The sequence below is a fragment of the Hylobates moloch genome, unplaced genomic scaffold (assembly GCF_009828535.3).
Source record: "Hylobates moloch isolate HMO894 unplaced genomic scaffold, HMol_V3 SCAFFOLD_19, whole genome shotgun sequence".
In the NCBI taxonomy this organism is placed as follows: domain Eukaryota; kingdom Metazoa; phylum Chordata; class Mammalia; order Primates; family Hylobatidae; genus Hylobates; species Hylobates moloch.
In genome coordinates this window covers 63,961,212-63,979,797 of record NW_026652294.1, presented here as the reverse complement: position 1 = coordinate 63,979,797, position 18,586 = coordinate 63,961,212, and the positions used below count along the sequence as shown (strand labels likewise).

The 18,586-nt window shown below is 33.4% G+C and overlaps 1 protein-coding gene across 1 annotated transcript in view; it reads right to left on the bottom strand.

Annotated features, from left to right (window-relative positions):
• Positions 1-809: 809 nt before the first annotated feature.
• ZDHHC21 (zinc finger DHHC-type palmitoyltransferase 21) overlaps positions 810-18,586 on the bottom strand; it is an 84,953-nt gene continuing 67,176 nt past the window's right edge. The window contains exon 9 of the mRNA XM_058431966.1: positions 810-18,362. Coding sequence (XP_058287949.1) covers positions 18,230-18,362 — 133 coding nt within the window. The 3' untranslated portion in view covers positions 810-18,229. The remainder of the gene's footprint in view (positions 18,363-18,586) is intronic.

The following is an 18,586-nucleotide window of genomic DNA, read 5'->3' as shown; positions in this document are numbered from 1 at the left end:
TAGTCAAGAGAATCCTAAGCAAAAAGAACAAGGCTGGAGGCATTATGCTACCTGACTTCAAACCATTCAAGGCTACAGTAACCCAAACAGCATGGTACTGGTATGAAAACAGATATATAGACCAATGGAACAGAACAGAGCCCTCAGAAATAACGCCACACATCTACAACCATCTGATCTTTGACAAACCTGACAAAAACAAGCAATGGGGAAAGGATTCCCTTTTTAATAAATGATGCTGGGAAAACTGCATGGCCATATGCAGAAAACTGAAGCTGACCCCTTCCTTACACCTTATACAAAAAATTAACTCAAGATGGATTAAAGACTTACTGTAAGACCTAAAACCATAAAAACTCTAGAAGAAAACTGAGGCAATACCTTTCAGGACATAGGCATGGGCAAAGACTTCATGACTAAAACACCAAAAGCAATGGCAACAAAAGCCAAAATTGACAAATGGGATCTAATTAAACTAAAAAACTTCTGCACAGCAAAAGAAACTATCATCAGGGTGAACAGGCAGCCTACAGAATGGGAGAAAATTTTTGCAATCTACCCATCTGACAAAGGGCTAATATCCACAATGTACAAGGAATTTAAACAAATTTATAAGAAAAAAACAACCCCATCAAAAAGTGTGTGAAGGATATGAACAGACACTTCTCAGAAGAAGACATTATGCAGCCAAGAGACACATGAAAAAAAAGGTCATCATCACTGGTCATTAGAGAAATGCAAATCAAAACCACAATGAGATACCATCTCATGCCAGTTAGAATGACAATCATTAAAAAGTCAGGAAACAACAGATGCTGGAGAGGATGTGGAGAAATAGGAACACTTTTACATTGCTGGTGGGAGTGTAAATTAGTTCAACAATTGTGCAAGACAGTGTGGCAATTCCTCAAGGATCTAGAACCAGAATTACCATTTAGCCCAGCAATCCCACTAATGGGTATATACCCAAGGATCATAAATCATTCTACTATAAAGACACATGCGCATGTATGTTTACTGCAGTACAATTCATAATAGCAAAAACTATGAACCAACCCAATTGCCCATCAATGATAGACTGGATAAAGAAAATGTGGCACATATACACCATGGAATACTATGCAGCCATTAAAACGGATGAGTTCATGTCCTTTGCAGGGACATGGATGAAGCTGGAAACCATCATTCTCAGCAAACTAACCCAGGAACAGAAAACTAAACACTGTATGTTCTCACTCATAAGTGGGAGTTGAACAATGAGAATATATGGACACAGGGAGGGGAACATCACACACCAGGGCCTGTCAGGGGGTGGGGGAGCTAGGGGAGGGATAGCATTAGGAGAAATACCTAATGTAGATGACGGGTTGACAGCTGCAGCAAACCACCATGGCAAGTGTATACCTATGTAACAAACCTGCATGTTCTGCGCATGCATCCCAGAACTTAAAGTATAATAATAAAAGAACCTAACAGAAATATCAGAACTGAAGAATTCAATGAATGAAATAAAAAAATTCAATAGAGAGCTTCAACAATAGACTAGATCAAGCAGAAGAAAGAATTTCTCAACTTGAAGACAGGTCATTTGAAATAATTCAGTCAAATCTAAAAAATGAAGAAAGCCTACAATGACACATGGGACCTCATAAAGTGACAAAGGATTCAGATCTTGGGAGTTCCATGAGAAGAGATGGCCAAAGGCACAGAAAACTTATTTAATGAAATAATAGCTAAAAACTTCCCAAGTCTTGCCAGAGATACAGGCATCTAGAGAGACAAAGTGCAGTGATTCCCAAGTATATTAAACCTGAACAGGTCTTTTCCAATGCAAACACAATATAGTCAAACTGTCAAAAGCCAAAGCCAAAGGAAATAAAAGCAGCAAGAGAAGAGCATCAAATCACATATAAGGAAATCCTCATCAGACTAACAGATTTGTCAGTAGAAAATTTACAGGTCAGAGAAAACGGGATGACATTTTTAAAGTGCTGAAACGAAAAGAAACATACTCACAACATGAACCAATCTCAAAAATATTATGCTGAGCAAAAGCCAGTGAAAAACAAAGGACAAAAGCCAGGCACTTATAATCGCAGCCACTCAGGAGGCTGAGGCAGAAGGCTTGCTTAAGCCCAGGTGTTCGAGGTTACAGTGAAGTTATGATCATGCCACTGCATTCCAGCAGCCTGGACAACAGAGAGAGAGAGACTTCGAATCAAAAAAAAAAAAAAAAAATGGAGAATTTCATTCATGCGAAATTCTGTAAAAGGCAAATCTAACTTACAGTCACAGAAAACAGATCCGTGTTTCCTGGAGGGGTGGGAGTTAAGGAGGGGAAGCAGTAAAGTGACCTGAGGAAACTTTTTGGGTGATTGAATATTCCATATGTTGAATATGTTGATAGCTACATGGATATACATATTTCTAAAAACTCACTGAAATGTACTTAAAATGAATACATTTTGTGTTTAAACTATCCCTCAATAAAGTGAACTTTAAAATGGAAAACAGAAAATAATCTATTAAACTCCAAATTATATTTTTAAAAGTATGATAGAAAATAAAAACATAAATTCTTATTTCAAATAGGAGGAGTTACTAACAGATACCATTTCTTATATGAATATTACAATTAGAAATACATAGGTAAATGCTTCTGAAATTTTTAACATAACCACTGGAGAATTAAATGCATGCTATACTTCAAGGACACAAATGACACTGCAAATCAGAAGTGAAAAAATGTGCTAAACAAAAAATTGTTGATATTTTTCCCCAGTGTGGTTTTTACTTCTATGAAGACCCAGTAACAAGCACATCTGTAACATGAAAGATTTGGATTCAACCACTTTTACATAAATGCAACCAAAGCTCATTAATTTACCCTCATGTGATATATAAATTACTGAGCTAATCTTGATTTGCTAGATAAAATACGAAAATAAGATCTCAACAGGCAATACTTATTTTTATAAGGACTTTACAAATTTATCATCTACCTGTGAAAGATTAAAAAAAGGGAATCGCTGCTCTTTATTAAGAAACAAATACAATCAAGTGGATCCTGAACTTTAGAGGGGTCGAACTCTAAGTATTCTGTAATGTGGTTTATCACTGGCTACCTCATAAGAGCATAATTTTTTATTCATATTTATAGTCTTAGATGTTGACTCATCCCTTGATTTGCCTTTTTAAGAAAATAGATCCTTCATGAATTATTGAGTAATTAGAGTCATGTTTTTATTCACTTTTTCTCTGGATATTTACAAAGAGTTTTTCCAGAAAATTACATTAGATTCCTGGCAAATGATTGGACTGACAAATGATGCAGGAAGATGCAAAAATATGTATCAATAACAAATTGAAAAAATTCATTATATAGGGTTAGTAAGGATGTGGGGGCAGATGAAACAATATATATGTTGGTTGGAGTGTAAATTGGTTTGACTAAAGAGCAATTTGGGAAAGATTTCCAGTTGAAGATGCACATACCTTACCATTCCACTATTTCACTTCTCTTTGAACAAGTTAATAACAAGGGAAATAATCCACTTAGTGAATAATATATAAACTACAGTTTATTCAAATAATTGTTCTGGGGGATTTACAATGAATGGCCCAGATCTACATTAACAAAGATGTTTTGTTTAAAAAAGGTGATGCTGATTAAAATTTACATAAATGTAAAATTTTAAAATAGTATCATTTATGGATGCTACATACATCATAAAAGTACGAAAACATTCATGAAAATAATTCACACTGACTTTAGGATGGCGGCTACCTCTAGGGAGGAAAACTGCAGGTTGAAGATTTAGATGTATCTGTAACATTCCATGTTTTTAGAAAACAAAGTGAGAAAATTGAAAAAAGCAAAACATTAGCATGTAATTAATCTTGGTATTTTTAATTACACAAATTTAGTAAACTCCCCAGTTATTATTTTTCATACTTCACATTACTTTTTATTGTGGTAAAAAGCACATGAGATCAATCCTCTTAGTAAATTTTTAAATATACAGTATGGTACTGTTAAATTTTAAGTATAGTGAAGTACTATAAGTATAATGTTATACAACAGAGCTCTAGAACTTTTTAAACTTGCATGACAGAAACTCTATACCTTTTGAACAACAGTTCCCCAATTCCCCCTCCCCACAGCAGCCACCATTCCATTGTTTCTATAAGTTTGACTACGTTAGATACTTCATATTGGTGAAATCATGCAGTATTTGTTCTTCTGTGGCTGGCTTATTTCACTTAGCAAAATGTTGTCAAGGTTCAAGTTGCAGCATCTGACAGTATTTCCTTCCTTTTCTATGGCTGAATAACATTCTATTGTATGTATATACCAAATTTTCTAAATTCATTCAGCCATCAATGGGCATTTAGGTTGTTTCCATCTCTTGGCTATTATGAATAATGCATTAATGAAATGGGGAGTGCAAATATCTCTTCCAGATCCTGGTTTCACCTTTTTAGAAAAATATCCAGAAGTGGGAATCCTGGATCATATAGCATTTCTAATTCTTCTGAGGAACGTCCATACTGTTTTTCAAAACAGCTGCATCATTTTGCACCCCCAGTAACAGTACACAAGAGTTCCAATTTCTCCACATCCTCACCAACACTATTTTTTTCAAATGGCCATTCTAACAGTTGTGAGATGGATACCTCGTTGTAGTTTTGCATTTCTCTATTAGTGATGTTGAGCATCCCTTCACGTACCTGTTGGTCATTTGTGTGTCTTCTTTGGAGAAATATCTATTAAAGTCCTTTGCCCATTATTTAATCAGTCTTTATATGGATTTCTTTCTTCTATTAAGGTGTAGGAGCTCCTTTTGTATTTTGATTAACCTCTTAGCAAATATGTGGTTTGAAAATACGTTCTCCCATTCGATAGGCTGCCTTTTGATTCTATTAAGTCTCCTTAGCTGTACAGAAGCTTTTAAAGTTGATACAGTCCCAATTGTCTGTATTTGCTTTTGTTGCTTGTGCTTTTGGTGTTATCGCCAAGAAGTCAACAATGTTATGAAGCTTTTCCCCTATGTTTTCTTTTAGGACTTTTATACTGTCAGATCTTATGTGTTGTTAATATTTTGTCCATCTGAAATAATTTAGTTTCTCACTATACACTATTACAGAAACAAAAATTTCCAAAAATGAACAAAACATTGAAGTTTATAAAAATAAAGCTACATTGGAGTTTATGAAAATAAACTCCAAATGGATTCAAGAGCATCATATTTAAAAAAATAAAAATATCAAAGTTTTTTTGAAAAATGAAGGAAAATACACAATCTTGATTTAGGAAAGACCTTTCTAAACAAGGTAATAAAACCCAGAAGTCATAATAAAAATTATTAAATTTCAAGGTAGTTTAATTCTTCCATACAACATAATGATTGGGCAAATTTAATTTTCCAAAGATGTCCTCAACAATATCTCCCATCCTATATACCTTTCCTGTGAAATGTGACTCTGACACTCTTCCCATGAAATGGAATTATGTTCTCTCCCACTGACGCTGGGTAAGCTTGGGACTACAGGTTTGTGACTTCTGAAGCTAGGTGATAAAAAGTGATATAGTTTCTTTCTGGTTGTCTTGGGCCACTGTCTTCTAGAACCCAGCCACCATGCTGTAAGGAAGCCCAAACAGTTATATGTAGAGGTCCGTGTAGGTGTTCTGGATGATAGCCCAAGCTGAGCTGTCAGCTGACAGCCAGCATCAGCCATCAGGTATGTGAGTAAATGCGGCTTCTGTTGATTGCAGCTGCCAGCCATAGAATCTTCCAGGATCTTTCAGTCTTCCAGCTAAGACCTGAGACACCATGGAAGACAGAAAAGCTGCTGTGCCCTTTCTGAACGCCTGACCCACAGAAACCATGACCATAAAAAAATGGTTGGTTGTTTTATGGCACTAAGTTTGGGATGGTTATATTGTAAAAGTAACTGGAACAATCACCATAAAGAAATACAAGTGACTGGGCTAAATTTTAGAAACCTATTAAATAGATTAAAAAATAATTCCCAGGAAATATATTAATAAAAAGTTACTAACATTCGACCAGGAAAGGCAACCTAGTCAAAAACCATAAACAAGGAATACACAAGAGAAAAAAAAAAACAGACATTCACCTCTATTACTTTGCTACGAATTTTAAAGATTAATAGTATTCATGTGAGAATGTGTGTGAAGAATTTTGGAAGACATTTTGGTACTTCCTATCAAAATTAAAAATATGTACATCCTCTGACTTGTCAGTTTCACTTCTAGACTTTACCTATAGAAATACTAACAAATGGGCACAAAGATTTCTGCACAAGACTGTCCTCCATAGCACTGTTACTAGTAGCAAAAAAAAAAAAAAATAATGTCCACTAGAGGGATGGTTAAATAAGTAATAGTTTATTGATATGAACTGTACAGAAAAGAAGAGGGTGGGCATGGTGGCTCACGCCTATCATCAAGCACTTTGTGAGGCCAAGGCGGGCAGACTGCTTGAGCACAGGAGTTGCAGACCAGCCTGGGCCACATGGCAAAATCCCAACTCTACAAAAACTATAAAAATTAGCTGGGTGTGGGAGGATGACCTGAGCCATGAGGTGGAGGCTGCAGTGAGCTGAGATTGTGCCACTGCACTCCAGCCTAAGTGACAGAGGCAGACCCTGTCTCAAAAAAGTTATTATATATTAATAGGGATAATCAGATATCATTATATGATAGGAATATCATATATCATATAACACATGATAATGTGAAGAAAGGGGAGTGGAATGATGCACATCAAATTATGGCCAGTAGCTACTTTTGGGGAGGAGGGTGGGAGTGAAGATTCTGGTAACAGGAATTTTTTCCATTTTGCTCTAGATGGTGATACGTGCTATGGAGGAGGGGGAGAGAAAGTAAGGACAAGACATCAGGGCTGTTGTGGGAGGGTTATGTAAATTTTAAAAACTGATCAAACTATTTTCCATGTTTACATAAAGTATGAAAACATGTATCAGAATGCTACATACCATGTTTAAAACAGTGTTCACCTCTGAGGAGGAAAAAGAAGACTCTACAAGGCTTTGAATACCAAAAAGTGAGGATCACTGAAGACCCTCTTAGAAGGTTCCTACCACAGTGATTACCCAAATTATTGGAGACTTTCAAATGTAAAAAATGCACGTGAAAAGTAAATGACAAAAATTAGAGCACTTCACAGCACAGTACTGTGCACTGACTGGATCAGTATTTTCCACATTATGGGTACTTTTCCATGATGAGAATATCTGAAATGCTTTTGAACATTGAAAAACTCGCTAAAAGCCAGACATCAATTTACAAGTGCAGACCATCCAAAAAACCTTGATACTGGTTACTTCTAGACACTATTAAAATATGAACCTGTTTAACATAACGAGGATATCTGGTCTACAGCTACAAAGCTTACAGAAGTTATAAAACAAATTTCATTAACTTGTTGGTCCTGACTTCAGCTAGGATTACGCATCTATAGTTGTAAAATCTCCATCTCATATTAGGTACTCAAACATTCAGTTATGGCCAGTAGCCACTTTTGGGGAGAAGGGAACATGTCTAATTTTTTTAAGTTGTAAATTTCAATACTAAGAAAGATAAATATCACCCAAACCATGCTACAATTAAACTTACTACTAAAGACACACTCAAATACTTATCTACAGTAGGATATGAGTGCTTGGAATTGTATATTCCAAGTTCCTAATTTCCTCAATAGTCTGGTTTTTTCTAGAAATGCAAAACACATTGCTATTTTTATTGTGTTTGATCTTCAAACAGACGTGCTTTCTTGTTTGGAGAAGGGGCCTAATTTGAAAATACTAGTCATCCAGAGGACACACAAAGAATGTGCTGTGACTGATACAAATATTTTTTTAAGTTAGATGTATTTCTTTTTTTCAAACTAACACATATCCTCTATCCTTCCTCAGTACTGTTTGCTCAGCTGGATGTCCACAGGGTCCAATTTTCCTTCCAATTGCCCTTGCACGCTAATATAATTGCTGCTCATATGGGTAATTGGTCAGCCTAGAGCAGCATTTGTATGCATTTGTTCATCTACAGTATCTGGCAACTTCTCAAATGATTTTGCACTCTTATAATAGTATCACATATTTTTAGTTTTTGCCTCTTTATAACAAGGCTAAGTAGGTGTAAATCTGTAAAGGATACATATTTTAAGTGTTCAAAAGCTGGAATATACAGATACAAATTCAAATTATTTTTATGCAGTGGACATTTCTTCTCACTTATCAGAGTAAATGAATCTAGTCTCAAATGTATGTTGCTCTGCTCTACCTTCCCCAATTGTTTCCTCCCCAAACAAAGCCAAATTAACTAGATTAAACCACACTACAGTTAAAAAAAAAGTGACAAGCCATTTTCACTTAATAATACTGATGAAACAGTAAAACCATTAATTTTACTAAAGCTTGTTCTTGAGCACATTTTAAATATTCTGTTTGACAAAATGGAAGTACACATAAAGCACTTCAGGTGGATTCCAGAGTTTAATTGTATATTACTAAAGAAACGCACTTGTGTGACTGAGTTGCAAGCTGAACTAGCCACTTTTCGTCATGGAACACCATTTTATACTTGAAGGAATGACTGACAAACTGCAGTTTTTCAGACTTGGGTATTTGGCAAGCATTTTCTCAAAAATAAGTGAAGGTAACCTGTCACTTCAAGGACAGCTACTGACAGTATGTGGTTGCCAATAATAAAATTCAAGCTTTCACCTGAAAACTAGAATTCTGAAAAATGTCATCTGTCACCATAAACTTAACCGCTTCCTAATAGTTACTTTTCTGACAAGACCAGTGGTAATATTAATGAATTTAATTTTGTATAGCTAAAAGAACTTTCCAAAGTGAAAAAGAGACCAGTGGTTTTTAAGAATATGAAAAGTTCCTTGGTATTGTTTCTGACTCCATTGCAACTAACTAAACTTTAAGAAACCATCACTTGAGTTTTTGTGTAGTACCAGAGGAGAATATCCAGTTACTTGAAAAGATCAGAATACTCCTCCTTTTTCCATCTACATTATCTGCACAAGATCAGACTTCTCCAGATACTTCTAACAAAATAACAATTCAATTGGTCTAATGCAGAAGCAGTATGAGACCCAACTTTCTTCTATGAAGGCAGACATGAGAGCTTTGCAGGAACATAAAATCATGGGTCTCTAAATAAAAATGTTATTTATGTTAACATGTAATGAGTTTATGTTTAAATGAATTAGCAACTATTTAAATTTTTTCCCATTTTGTTTCAAATTCTCCTAGATCCTGATCAGTTTTATTTTCTATTACAATAAATACTGACAAACGTAACTTACATAAGCAAAAATTCTTTGGGGCCTGCAGTAAGTCTTATAAATGTAAAGGAGTCCTGAGACCAGAAAGTTTCAGAACTGTTGTAACTTATCATCACTAAGAAAACATTATTATAAATGCTACTTAGAATCAAAACAAAGGAAATTGCAAAAGAAACAAGATTAAAGATTTATAATCCTTAAAAGTTTGTCAGAAGGCAAACTTTCTGACAAATCTGCTTTGACTTACCAATAAAGCAAAATTCATAGCTTTATTTGCAAATCTATCAAATAATTTATCTACTAATCTAGAATATTTTTCAAAATTACTTTTCTGGTAATAAAATGTTTAAAAGAATTTAAAAAATAAAGTTAAAACTCTATCTTTCCATCTCAGGGCAGTTTCTACTAACTCACTGTCTGTAAGACCTGCTGATTGATTTGTCTTTTCAGAGCTGATTTTTTTTGGCCAACTCATGTTTACTTCTTTGTGACTTCTTACAAGTCAAGCAATTAGCTTAGCTTAAGAAAATTTGTCAACAAAAAGCTAAGTACTCTTAGAATATAACTTCAAGGAGCACAGGCTTTAATTCAATATTGCCAGATCTAAAATAGTGCCTAGGTGTAAACTTAAAGTTTCTGCATTTTACTGTATGTAAATTATTCCCCTCAAGAAAAAATACTTCTATAAAATAGTGTCTGCCACAATAAATGTTAAATAAATTGGGTGACTGAATCCAGCCATCTGGGTCATCTCTAAGATAAATATGCCTAACTAGAGATACTGCATTTGTCAATTTCAACCCTAGTATGTACACCTAGTTCTTTTTGAATACTTAATGAATTTTGTGATTATGGTAGAACAATATCCTAAGGCTAGTAATCATGAATAATTATCCATATTGTATAAAATTTTTAAAAGTGACCTATTACATTGGTAGTGCTGAAATCTACAATTTGGGTTAATTTTCCTAAGTAAAAAAGGTAAGAGGATAAAAACGGTCCTATGTTTTTAAAAAATATTTATTTAAAAATAAGATTTCAAAAAATACAGTACTTAATACATTTTGAGAAGTAAAAATTCCACAATTTAAATTAAAAACAATCTGCAAAGAAAACAGAAATATTACGTGAAAAAAACTAAATCACTACAATAAATTAAAAACAACATTGTTCTTAAGGTAGATACATGGTTTGATTTTCATATTAAGAACCAGTGTCGACTTTTCATCTAAACAAATACATCTCAGCTACATGGTTCCTACTTGTCATTTTCACCCATTTTACTCACTCTTCTCAATCTATTCTTATGTCTCTCAACTACTATTTTCCTAATTACCATCAGCACTAGAAATGTTGGTGAAGATTTTCTTTAAATTCTCTTAGGGGAAAGACAAGGTAAAAATAACAGACAATGCAAGGAAAACAGCACTCAGATCTATACATATTATGCACTGAATAATAAAATGCCTGACAAATTTAAAAACAGGATTTTCTTATGCCACTTGTAACATACCACTATTAAAAGCATTTTAGGGATATAATACTAGACAGAACTTGGGGTTCACACATAATTTTAGGAGCCTCAAAAATAACACAGATTTTGGCTATTCATTAAACTTGCCAGTTAGATCATGCACAAAAAACACTAATTCCAGGGACACAAAGTGAGCTCATACAGCATGATCCATGTGTGCTCTGTCCTTGCAAGAGCCCATCTTTGTCCTCCCGTGTTAGACTCGCAATTCACTTGTCGGAATATCTCTGATTCTGGTGGAAGTTTTTATTTTTGTATCATTTAGTTGCTTTATTCTTACATATATGAAAGAAGAATTTTTTTCTTTTATATGTTCATCTCTGGGAGACGGTGAATAGTGGTGAATTCTCCACTACTCAATAACTTGAAAAATTACTGCATTCAGCCACATGCATTTAAATCATGCATAAACAAGCCAAATTACTCAGAATCAATACAGTGGCAACACAATCTAGGGAATATTGTTGGCAGATTAGAGAGAGACAATGTTGCTTCATCTCATTAGGCTTTCGAACAAATTTTGCTTTCACCTCTAATGATATGTTCATCTAGATTTCTACATATCGTTCAAATGATCTGAAGCCACATTTCACATAAATTTCAGACTTGATCCTTTTTTTCCATTCAGAATTGACTGCAAAACCATATATTGTATCTACATTCAAGGAGAGGTTGATTTTAGCTAACAATAATGCAAAATATTTTCAAATGTGATTGCTTTTCCAATACACACACTGTCACCTTCTTGCCAGAATGATTAACCATTTTAGCTGCAGTTGTAAGGGCACTGAGTGTTTTGAGAGTTTTAAAGGGAAAAATTTGGAACCCAAATATACATAGCAGCATTACATTTGGATAATTACATTTCAAAGGTGTTTTAAATTACGAGTACACTTAAAGGGTGTTTTTCTTCATTTTTGTAAAATTAACTACTAAGCAAAATTAGTTTTAAAAATCTTACTCTAACTTTCTATGTAAAGTGAGTAACCATATCCAGACTTTTTTTTCATTAACTTCAGTTTTCTGTTATCAGTTTTGCTTAAATCAAGGTACATATGCATTTCCTCTTGGGAAAGCATCTCTCTCTCTCTCTCTCTCTCTCTCTCTCCGTATCTCTCTCAATATATATCTACACACACATATGTACACATACGTATATTTTAAAGGTGTTATCTTTATTTGCAAAGTAGACAAATGGCAATAGTATTCTTTAAAGCCACTAAAGATTACACACACACACACACACACACACACACGCACACATGCTGAACTCTTGATTTGTAATGAGAATGAACCTTAACTCTTCATTTTAGTATTTTGTTTCAGTATTCACTAAAGTGCCCAATAAGCTATATAGTTCATTTATATAAATTAGAGTTCTTTTTTTATTCATTGTTGCAGAAATAAAACAACTTATGAAAAGTGCTTCAATTATCTTTTGTAATTTCAGCCTATCAAATTACCTTTTAAAGTAGCCAAGCTATATTAAAATACAAAATTAAAATCCATACATGCCTACCTAAAAAAAAATCCAAATGAGAAACATTTAAAATCCATTAAAGTGCCACAGCAGCATGCAAAAAATAAGATCTGTTAATCAAACTGTTCTTAGTAACATTAAATTCTACTTTATAAACACACAACGATGTGAGAAGAAAACTCAGTTGACCAAAAAGAAAATTAACTCTTTGGTACAGGAATTAAAAATGTCACTCAATGCTAAAAGTGAATAGCACCAGGATGTTTCATAGTTGTTGAGGTTGTAAAACACTAACTTCAGGCACCAGTAGGTTAAAATATCATCTAATGCATACTGGCAAGAATATATAGCTTGCAATACACAGGTAAGCTTTCCCTTTAGTTAATAGCCTGCAAACAATTAAACCCTGTATTTAGTCAAACAGGCAGGCAAAGCCACAAAAAAGCCCACAACTTCTGTTAAGTTATTTTGTCCACATCTTTGTTTATATATAAAGCTATCAATACCAAAAAAAGTGTTGAACTGTTATAAGAACGACATTACATGTTACAGATATTCAAAATACCAACAGAAATGGAGACCTTCGAGGTATCAAGAACTCCAAAATATCCCAAATGTTAAAGTGAAAGCTGCCCTTATATATTGTTTATTTTTCCTCTGGTGACAAAATTTTCTATACACTCAGTATCTTTTCTTTGCAATAAGAGATTTCCAGAAAAGGTGCCGGTTTTTTCAAACTTTGGTCAACCTATTCATTTCTCCTCTGCATTAAATAGCTGCATTTTCCACATTATTTTTAACACTTCAAGTTATCATACTCTACACAATTATAATATTTAAAACTAAAATATTTATAGACGGCATCTGACCAACTGAAGAGAAACAGCAATATAAATTCCTTAAGTCAAATAATTCAAACTAAATGCTTATATGCACTAACAACTCTTCCAATAAAAATGGTATAAATAAGAGAAAAGGCTAAAACGATTACAGCAAAGAGATTTTCTGATGTCAGAAACTGGCTCCAGTCAACTCTGTTGCTGAAATGCTGATTATTCATGCACCATCTAGCCTTCTCTCCATCTTAGTAAGTTTTTGGATACTCACTACTCATTTTTACCTATTCTCTAGGGTGGACAAGGCAAAAAGAACATAATAATAGTAAAAAATATAATGATAACGGAAAATATCAGTAATATCAATGACTTTTTAAATACCATTGTTATTTTTGTTTCAAATTAGCAGGCAGTATTGCAACATCTGAAGAACTGACAAAGATGGAGTAGGTTTTGCCGTTAAAAATTGCACAATGATAATAAAAGAAGTCAGAAAAGTCACTTTCCTGAAGTTAAACCATCATCACCTCAAAAGTAGCAGAAATGCTAAATACTGATTAATATACAGAATTACAACATTGGTTCAAAATAGTTCAAGCAAGTTGGTTGTAATACTTTCTTACATTGTACTGTGGAATATTCTAGAATTCAACTGAGAATGACTAAATATAGAGCACAATGAAATTTGTGATTTATAGATAAATTCAGAGGATGATTTCTAGAATAAAAGTTAACAAACTTGGGCATTAAATAACACATTCATTAATTATACAGTTAATACTAGCAAGTAGAACACATTAAATGTACATGGCTTATTTGCTACACTTACCAATACTTATACTTTTTAAAGCAGTAGTACAGTTGTGTGAAAATCTAATATTTTTATCTATTAGCAAACTATTCAATGTTTGTATGTGTGAATTTTATCAAATAAATTCTAGATATATCTGTATATTAGAGGTCATGTCAGAAACTTATTCAATAAAGTAACTATAGGTTAGTAAACTTGGTAAACTTGAGCTAAGTAATCTATGGATACAGGAAGCGCAAGAGAAGCAGAGACTAGAGAAAAGTCCAGAGAGAGACTAGCAGCTCTGTTAATTAATATTAATGGCATATTAAACCAGAGCTTGATACATTGTGATTTTATAGCAATACGTGTGAAAACACTCAAACTGCCCCATGACCTAACACACAGAAAATTGTGTGGCTATAATCTAAATCAGTTCACACTTCCTGGTTTGAAGTGTTGTCCTAACTTAAGTCTTCATGATTAGCATTCAGAATTAATACACCCTTTGGAGTGAAACATATCACCAACTAGTTACTTGTATGGGAGTGACTTGAATGTCTAACAAAAGATAGTTATCATTCGCCATTATACTTAGAGAAAAATGGCTCTATGTATTGGCAAAAATGCACTGATGTTAATTCTGGCAGATGTTTTAACTCAGCTGTTATACTGAACATTACGTATTATGTTCTCTATTTCACTATTAAAAATAAAGTATGCTTTTTTTCTGAAAAAGAGTTAATATGTTAACTACAATTTAAAACAGCTATTTCTAATGTTAAGCACAAATATTTTTAATACAACTCTGAAGCAAAATAGTATTTTTATTATAATGAAGCATCAGCTAACTTGATATTTTTAAACTATAAGTCTGGGTTACAAAGTACCAACTGCTCTATAACTGAATGCCTACTGCTTGAGGGGTCCTGAACTCAGTCCATTTTTGCCTACAATCTTAAGCCTACATGAAGCCCATAAACATTTTTGTTTGCAGAAAACAACAATGACAAATATGATTGTTAAGGAGGTGTAACTTACAGTATCTAGGTAAAAACCTTTCATTTCCAGAAGGCCAACAAATGACTTTACTGATGTAAAAACATGCTTTAACATACATTTTGCTTAAAATCAAATAGAATGTTTATAAAGAAATACTTCAGTTCAAAATACATATCACATCCGTAATCTTACTGCTCACAATTATTTTCTAATGCCCAACACCTTTAGTTGTTTTCATAGTTATCCAGAATACATAATAAATTGGTTACTAAAACTATAGATATAACTCTGGGAAATGTAAAAAAAAGAACAAAGAAAAGAAAAGGAAAGTTATACAAAGAATCATTAATCTCTTAGTTATTTTAAGGCAACAGAGCCAGTAAAAAAATCATTTCAAAACTGAGTAAAATAAACTAAATGTAGTTTTTTAGATATTCATTAAAACACAGTAAATGCTCGGTTGTCTTCGTAGCTACAATACATTCTATGTTTTGTAATAAATTGGTAATTTTAAAGTAACAGCTTTTCCAATTCTAAGGAATTACTCTGCCAAAATAAGGTTTAAAATAAAATACATAAAATGGCTTAGTTTATCCTAATCTGATATAAATTTGTGATTGATTGACAGCAAGAATGGGAATGTACATAAATGAAGCAAAGCAGTCATCACATTCTTATGAACTAGAAATAACATCATAAAAACATGTTCATTTTCATAAAATTTTACATTTTTGTGTACATACACTCCTCCTAAGTTTGTAGTTTTGATATGTTCAGAATGTGGCTATACTATTTACTTATGGGGCAGTAAATCTTTAGAGCCAGTATAATTACATCAATTAACCAAAAGAGGGCGCAGAAAGAACACCAGTAGATACGCTTAGCAAACTGCCAGTTGGTTTTTCTCTAGTAGTCTAACAAGAATTAAGAAAACCCACAGGAGGGTTAGGTACGCTAACTGGGGAATACTGAAAGTTACAGTGTAAGTATATATAGATATACTTTAATATACATTCTTATGTAAATATACTGATAGATAGCATTTCTGCCATTGAAATAAAATAAGTGTATGCTTTTCTAGTGTATTAGTTTGTAGTCTAATAATTTAGGGTAACTGAGTACAGAGGGATCAGGACCAGGAAAGGTAAAGAGGAAGAGGGAAAAGAATATGCCCTGGAAGTGGTAAATCTAGGAAAAATAAGAACACAAATCATCAGAGTGGGAAAGAGACCTCGCCCAGTACCTTTCAGTGTACCTACTGCTATTACATGAAGTATGAATTAGCCACAAAGTTCTTTAGGGGATCTCCACTTGGCTCTGCTGTTTTCTCAAGGTCCTTATTTGAAAGGAATGTATACAATATAAGGCATTCAACTGATATCTACCTACATTATCTATATATTACTTCCTTATAGACAGTTTTGTCACCAGGCCAAATGTGGCCAAATTAGCTTGCACAAAATCCAAACCCATTTGCCTGACATGAACATTCTAATTTCGTGTTTCACTAAGCTTTATAAATATATTTCTTCTATTTAATTTACTACGTCTCTTTTCAGTACCAATAAATATGTTCGTCTGCCATTTCTGAGTTTGTAAGTAATAAAGTATTCTAATTAGAACATGAAAAACATGATATTAACATCTCTGAGAAGAACTTACTCTATTATTTCAGAATATGCTATAAGATATTTACAATTTCTGAAAGAACTAACCACAGTATAGCCAACTGGAAAACAATGGTAACCTTCTGCTTAATTATTTCCCAGGTATTGTTCCTTATTTTCAAAACTAGCTAAAAGGAAAATATTAGCATGGTTCATGAACAGTAGACTTTTTCAATCTTCTCTTCAAGGGAAAGACTGTGAGTACATAAATTTCTTAAAAAGATATATGGGTTTTGCAGTATTCCAATGGAAAAAAATTAAAAGCTGAGTTTTTTTCAAAGCATACTAAATGTCTTTTCATACAAATGTTCTATGCCTTGCAAGAGAACATCACTATTAGTAATTTACATTTGTATAAGGCTAATGATAAAACACAGATCATTATATTTTCTTATTTTAGGGTCACTTCCGAACACTGGCTATTAGGAAAAGGTCTCTCAATGCAAATTATAGCCAGCCAATTAAAATTAAATTTTAATTTAGGGATTATAGGTACACAGTTAGTGACTTTTTTTAGTAGTAGCTTCCTATAAATAAAATTTCCATATGATTTGGCCAATATCTATAAACCTTCAATGTGAAATTTTACATCTACTAGTACATAAATAAAAGTAAAAAGTATACTCTTTTCAAAAGCACAATATTCCTCTTTATACTGTACATTATATATTATCTAGTTATACTAGCATTTAAAAAACATATGCATTCTAATATAACTGCACTAGAAAAGGTAATTGTGAAGTTATTGCAAATTCTCTCCCCTTTTTGCTCATTAAAATCTTAGGGTAAAATAGGAATACATGCCCACTGGTCAGGAGTTTTCCTGGGAGCAAATATTTTAATCACAATCAATAATTACAACAGTAATGGTGAAAACTGAAAAATTATTGTGAAAAAAATTTTAACATTTCATTTATAGTAAAGTAGGTAGTTGGTGTTTTACTTCAGTGGTACTTTTATGTTGGTTTTGGTGAAGAAAAAAGAAGAAAACATAAGCAAGCCACTCCTAGGAAACCAGTGCCCGTTTTGTGTTGCTGTTGTTCACTCTTATGCTGCTGCATTTTTAAAAATGTTGCAGCACATTTAACAGGGAAGGTTATTTTAAATTGGATTTGAAAAAGAAAATTTACCTATACTATAAGAAGATGTATCAACTTCTGTAAAACCTGAATAAATTTAGATTTGGTTACTGTTTAAAAGTGAAAATTTTAAATAAACATCTGAAATTTACCATAAATTAGAATCTGTAACACTGTCAGTACTAAAATAAATTATGTACAATTATTTCATCCTAATCACTGCCTTTTGAGTTTAATAACAAAAGCATTTCAAGAAATCCCTGTGGAAAGCTAATTTGAAAGTAAACATGCTTTAAAACTTAAATATAGATCTTGTATTAGTCCCACAACAGGATCAAGATCACTATTAAAATAAAGCCTGGGGCACATTATGATGCCTAAGATTGGTGGGTGGATTTTAATTGACTTGAAGACTGTCATAGTTCTATTATCATAAAACCTGTAACGCATTTCCAGCATGGAGGACCCATCTGTGCCCACCATCCATCTGTTTAGACATGATTGGCAAAGTGGTAGGGAACTCGCAGTGGTTGCCTCTGCCTGAAAGGAATGAACCACAGGATCTTCCAACGAGTGCCAAAAACTTCTGAGAAGGTCTGCTGCCATGGCTTTCGGGGCCTCGATCTACAGAAGACAGCATTATTAGTGAAAGACAGCACTCCCATGGTGCACTTCAGTCAGCTAAAACAATACAGGTTGGCTGGGGATCCATTACTGGACTCTGATGAATTGTGTCCCAGCATCATAAATACAGCTTTTCTTTCATTATGGCATGCAGCTGAGTTTTAACTCTGGATAGCAGATATTGTATCTGTGTCGTCAATCAACCGAGCGCAACTTTTGAAGCA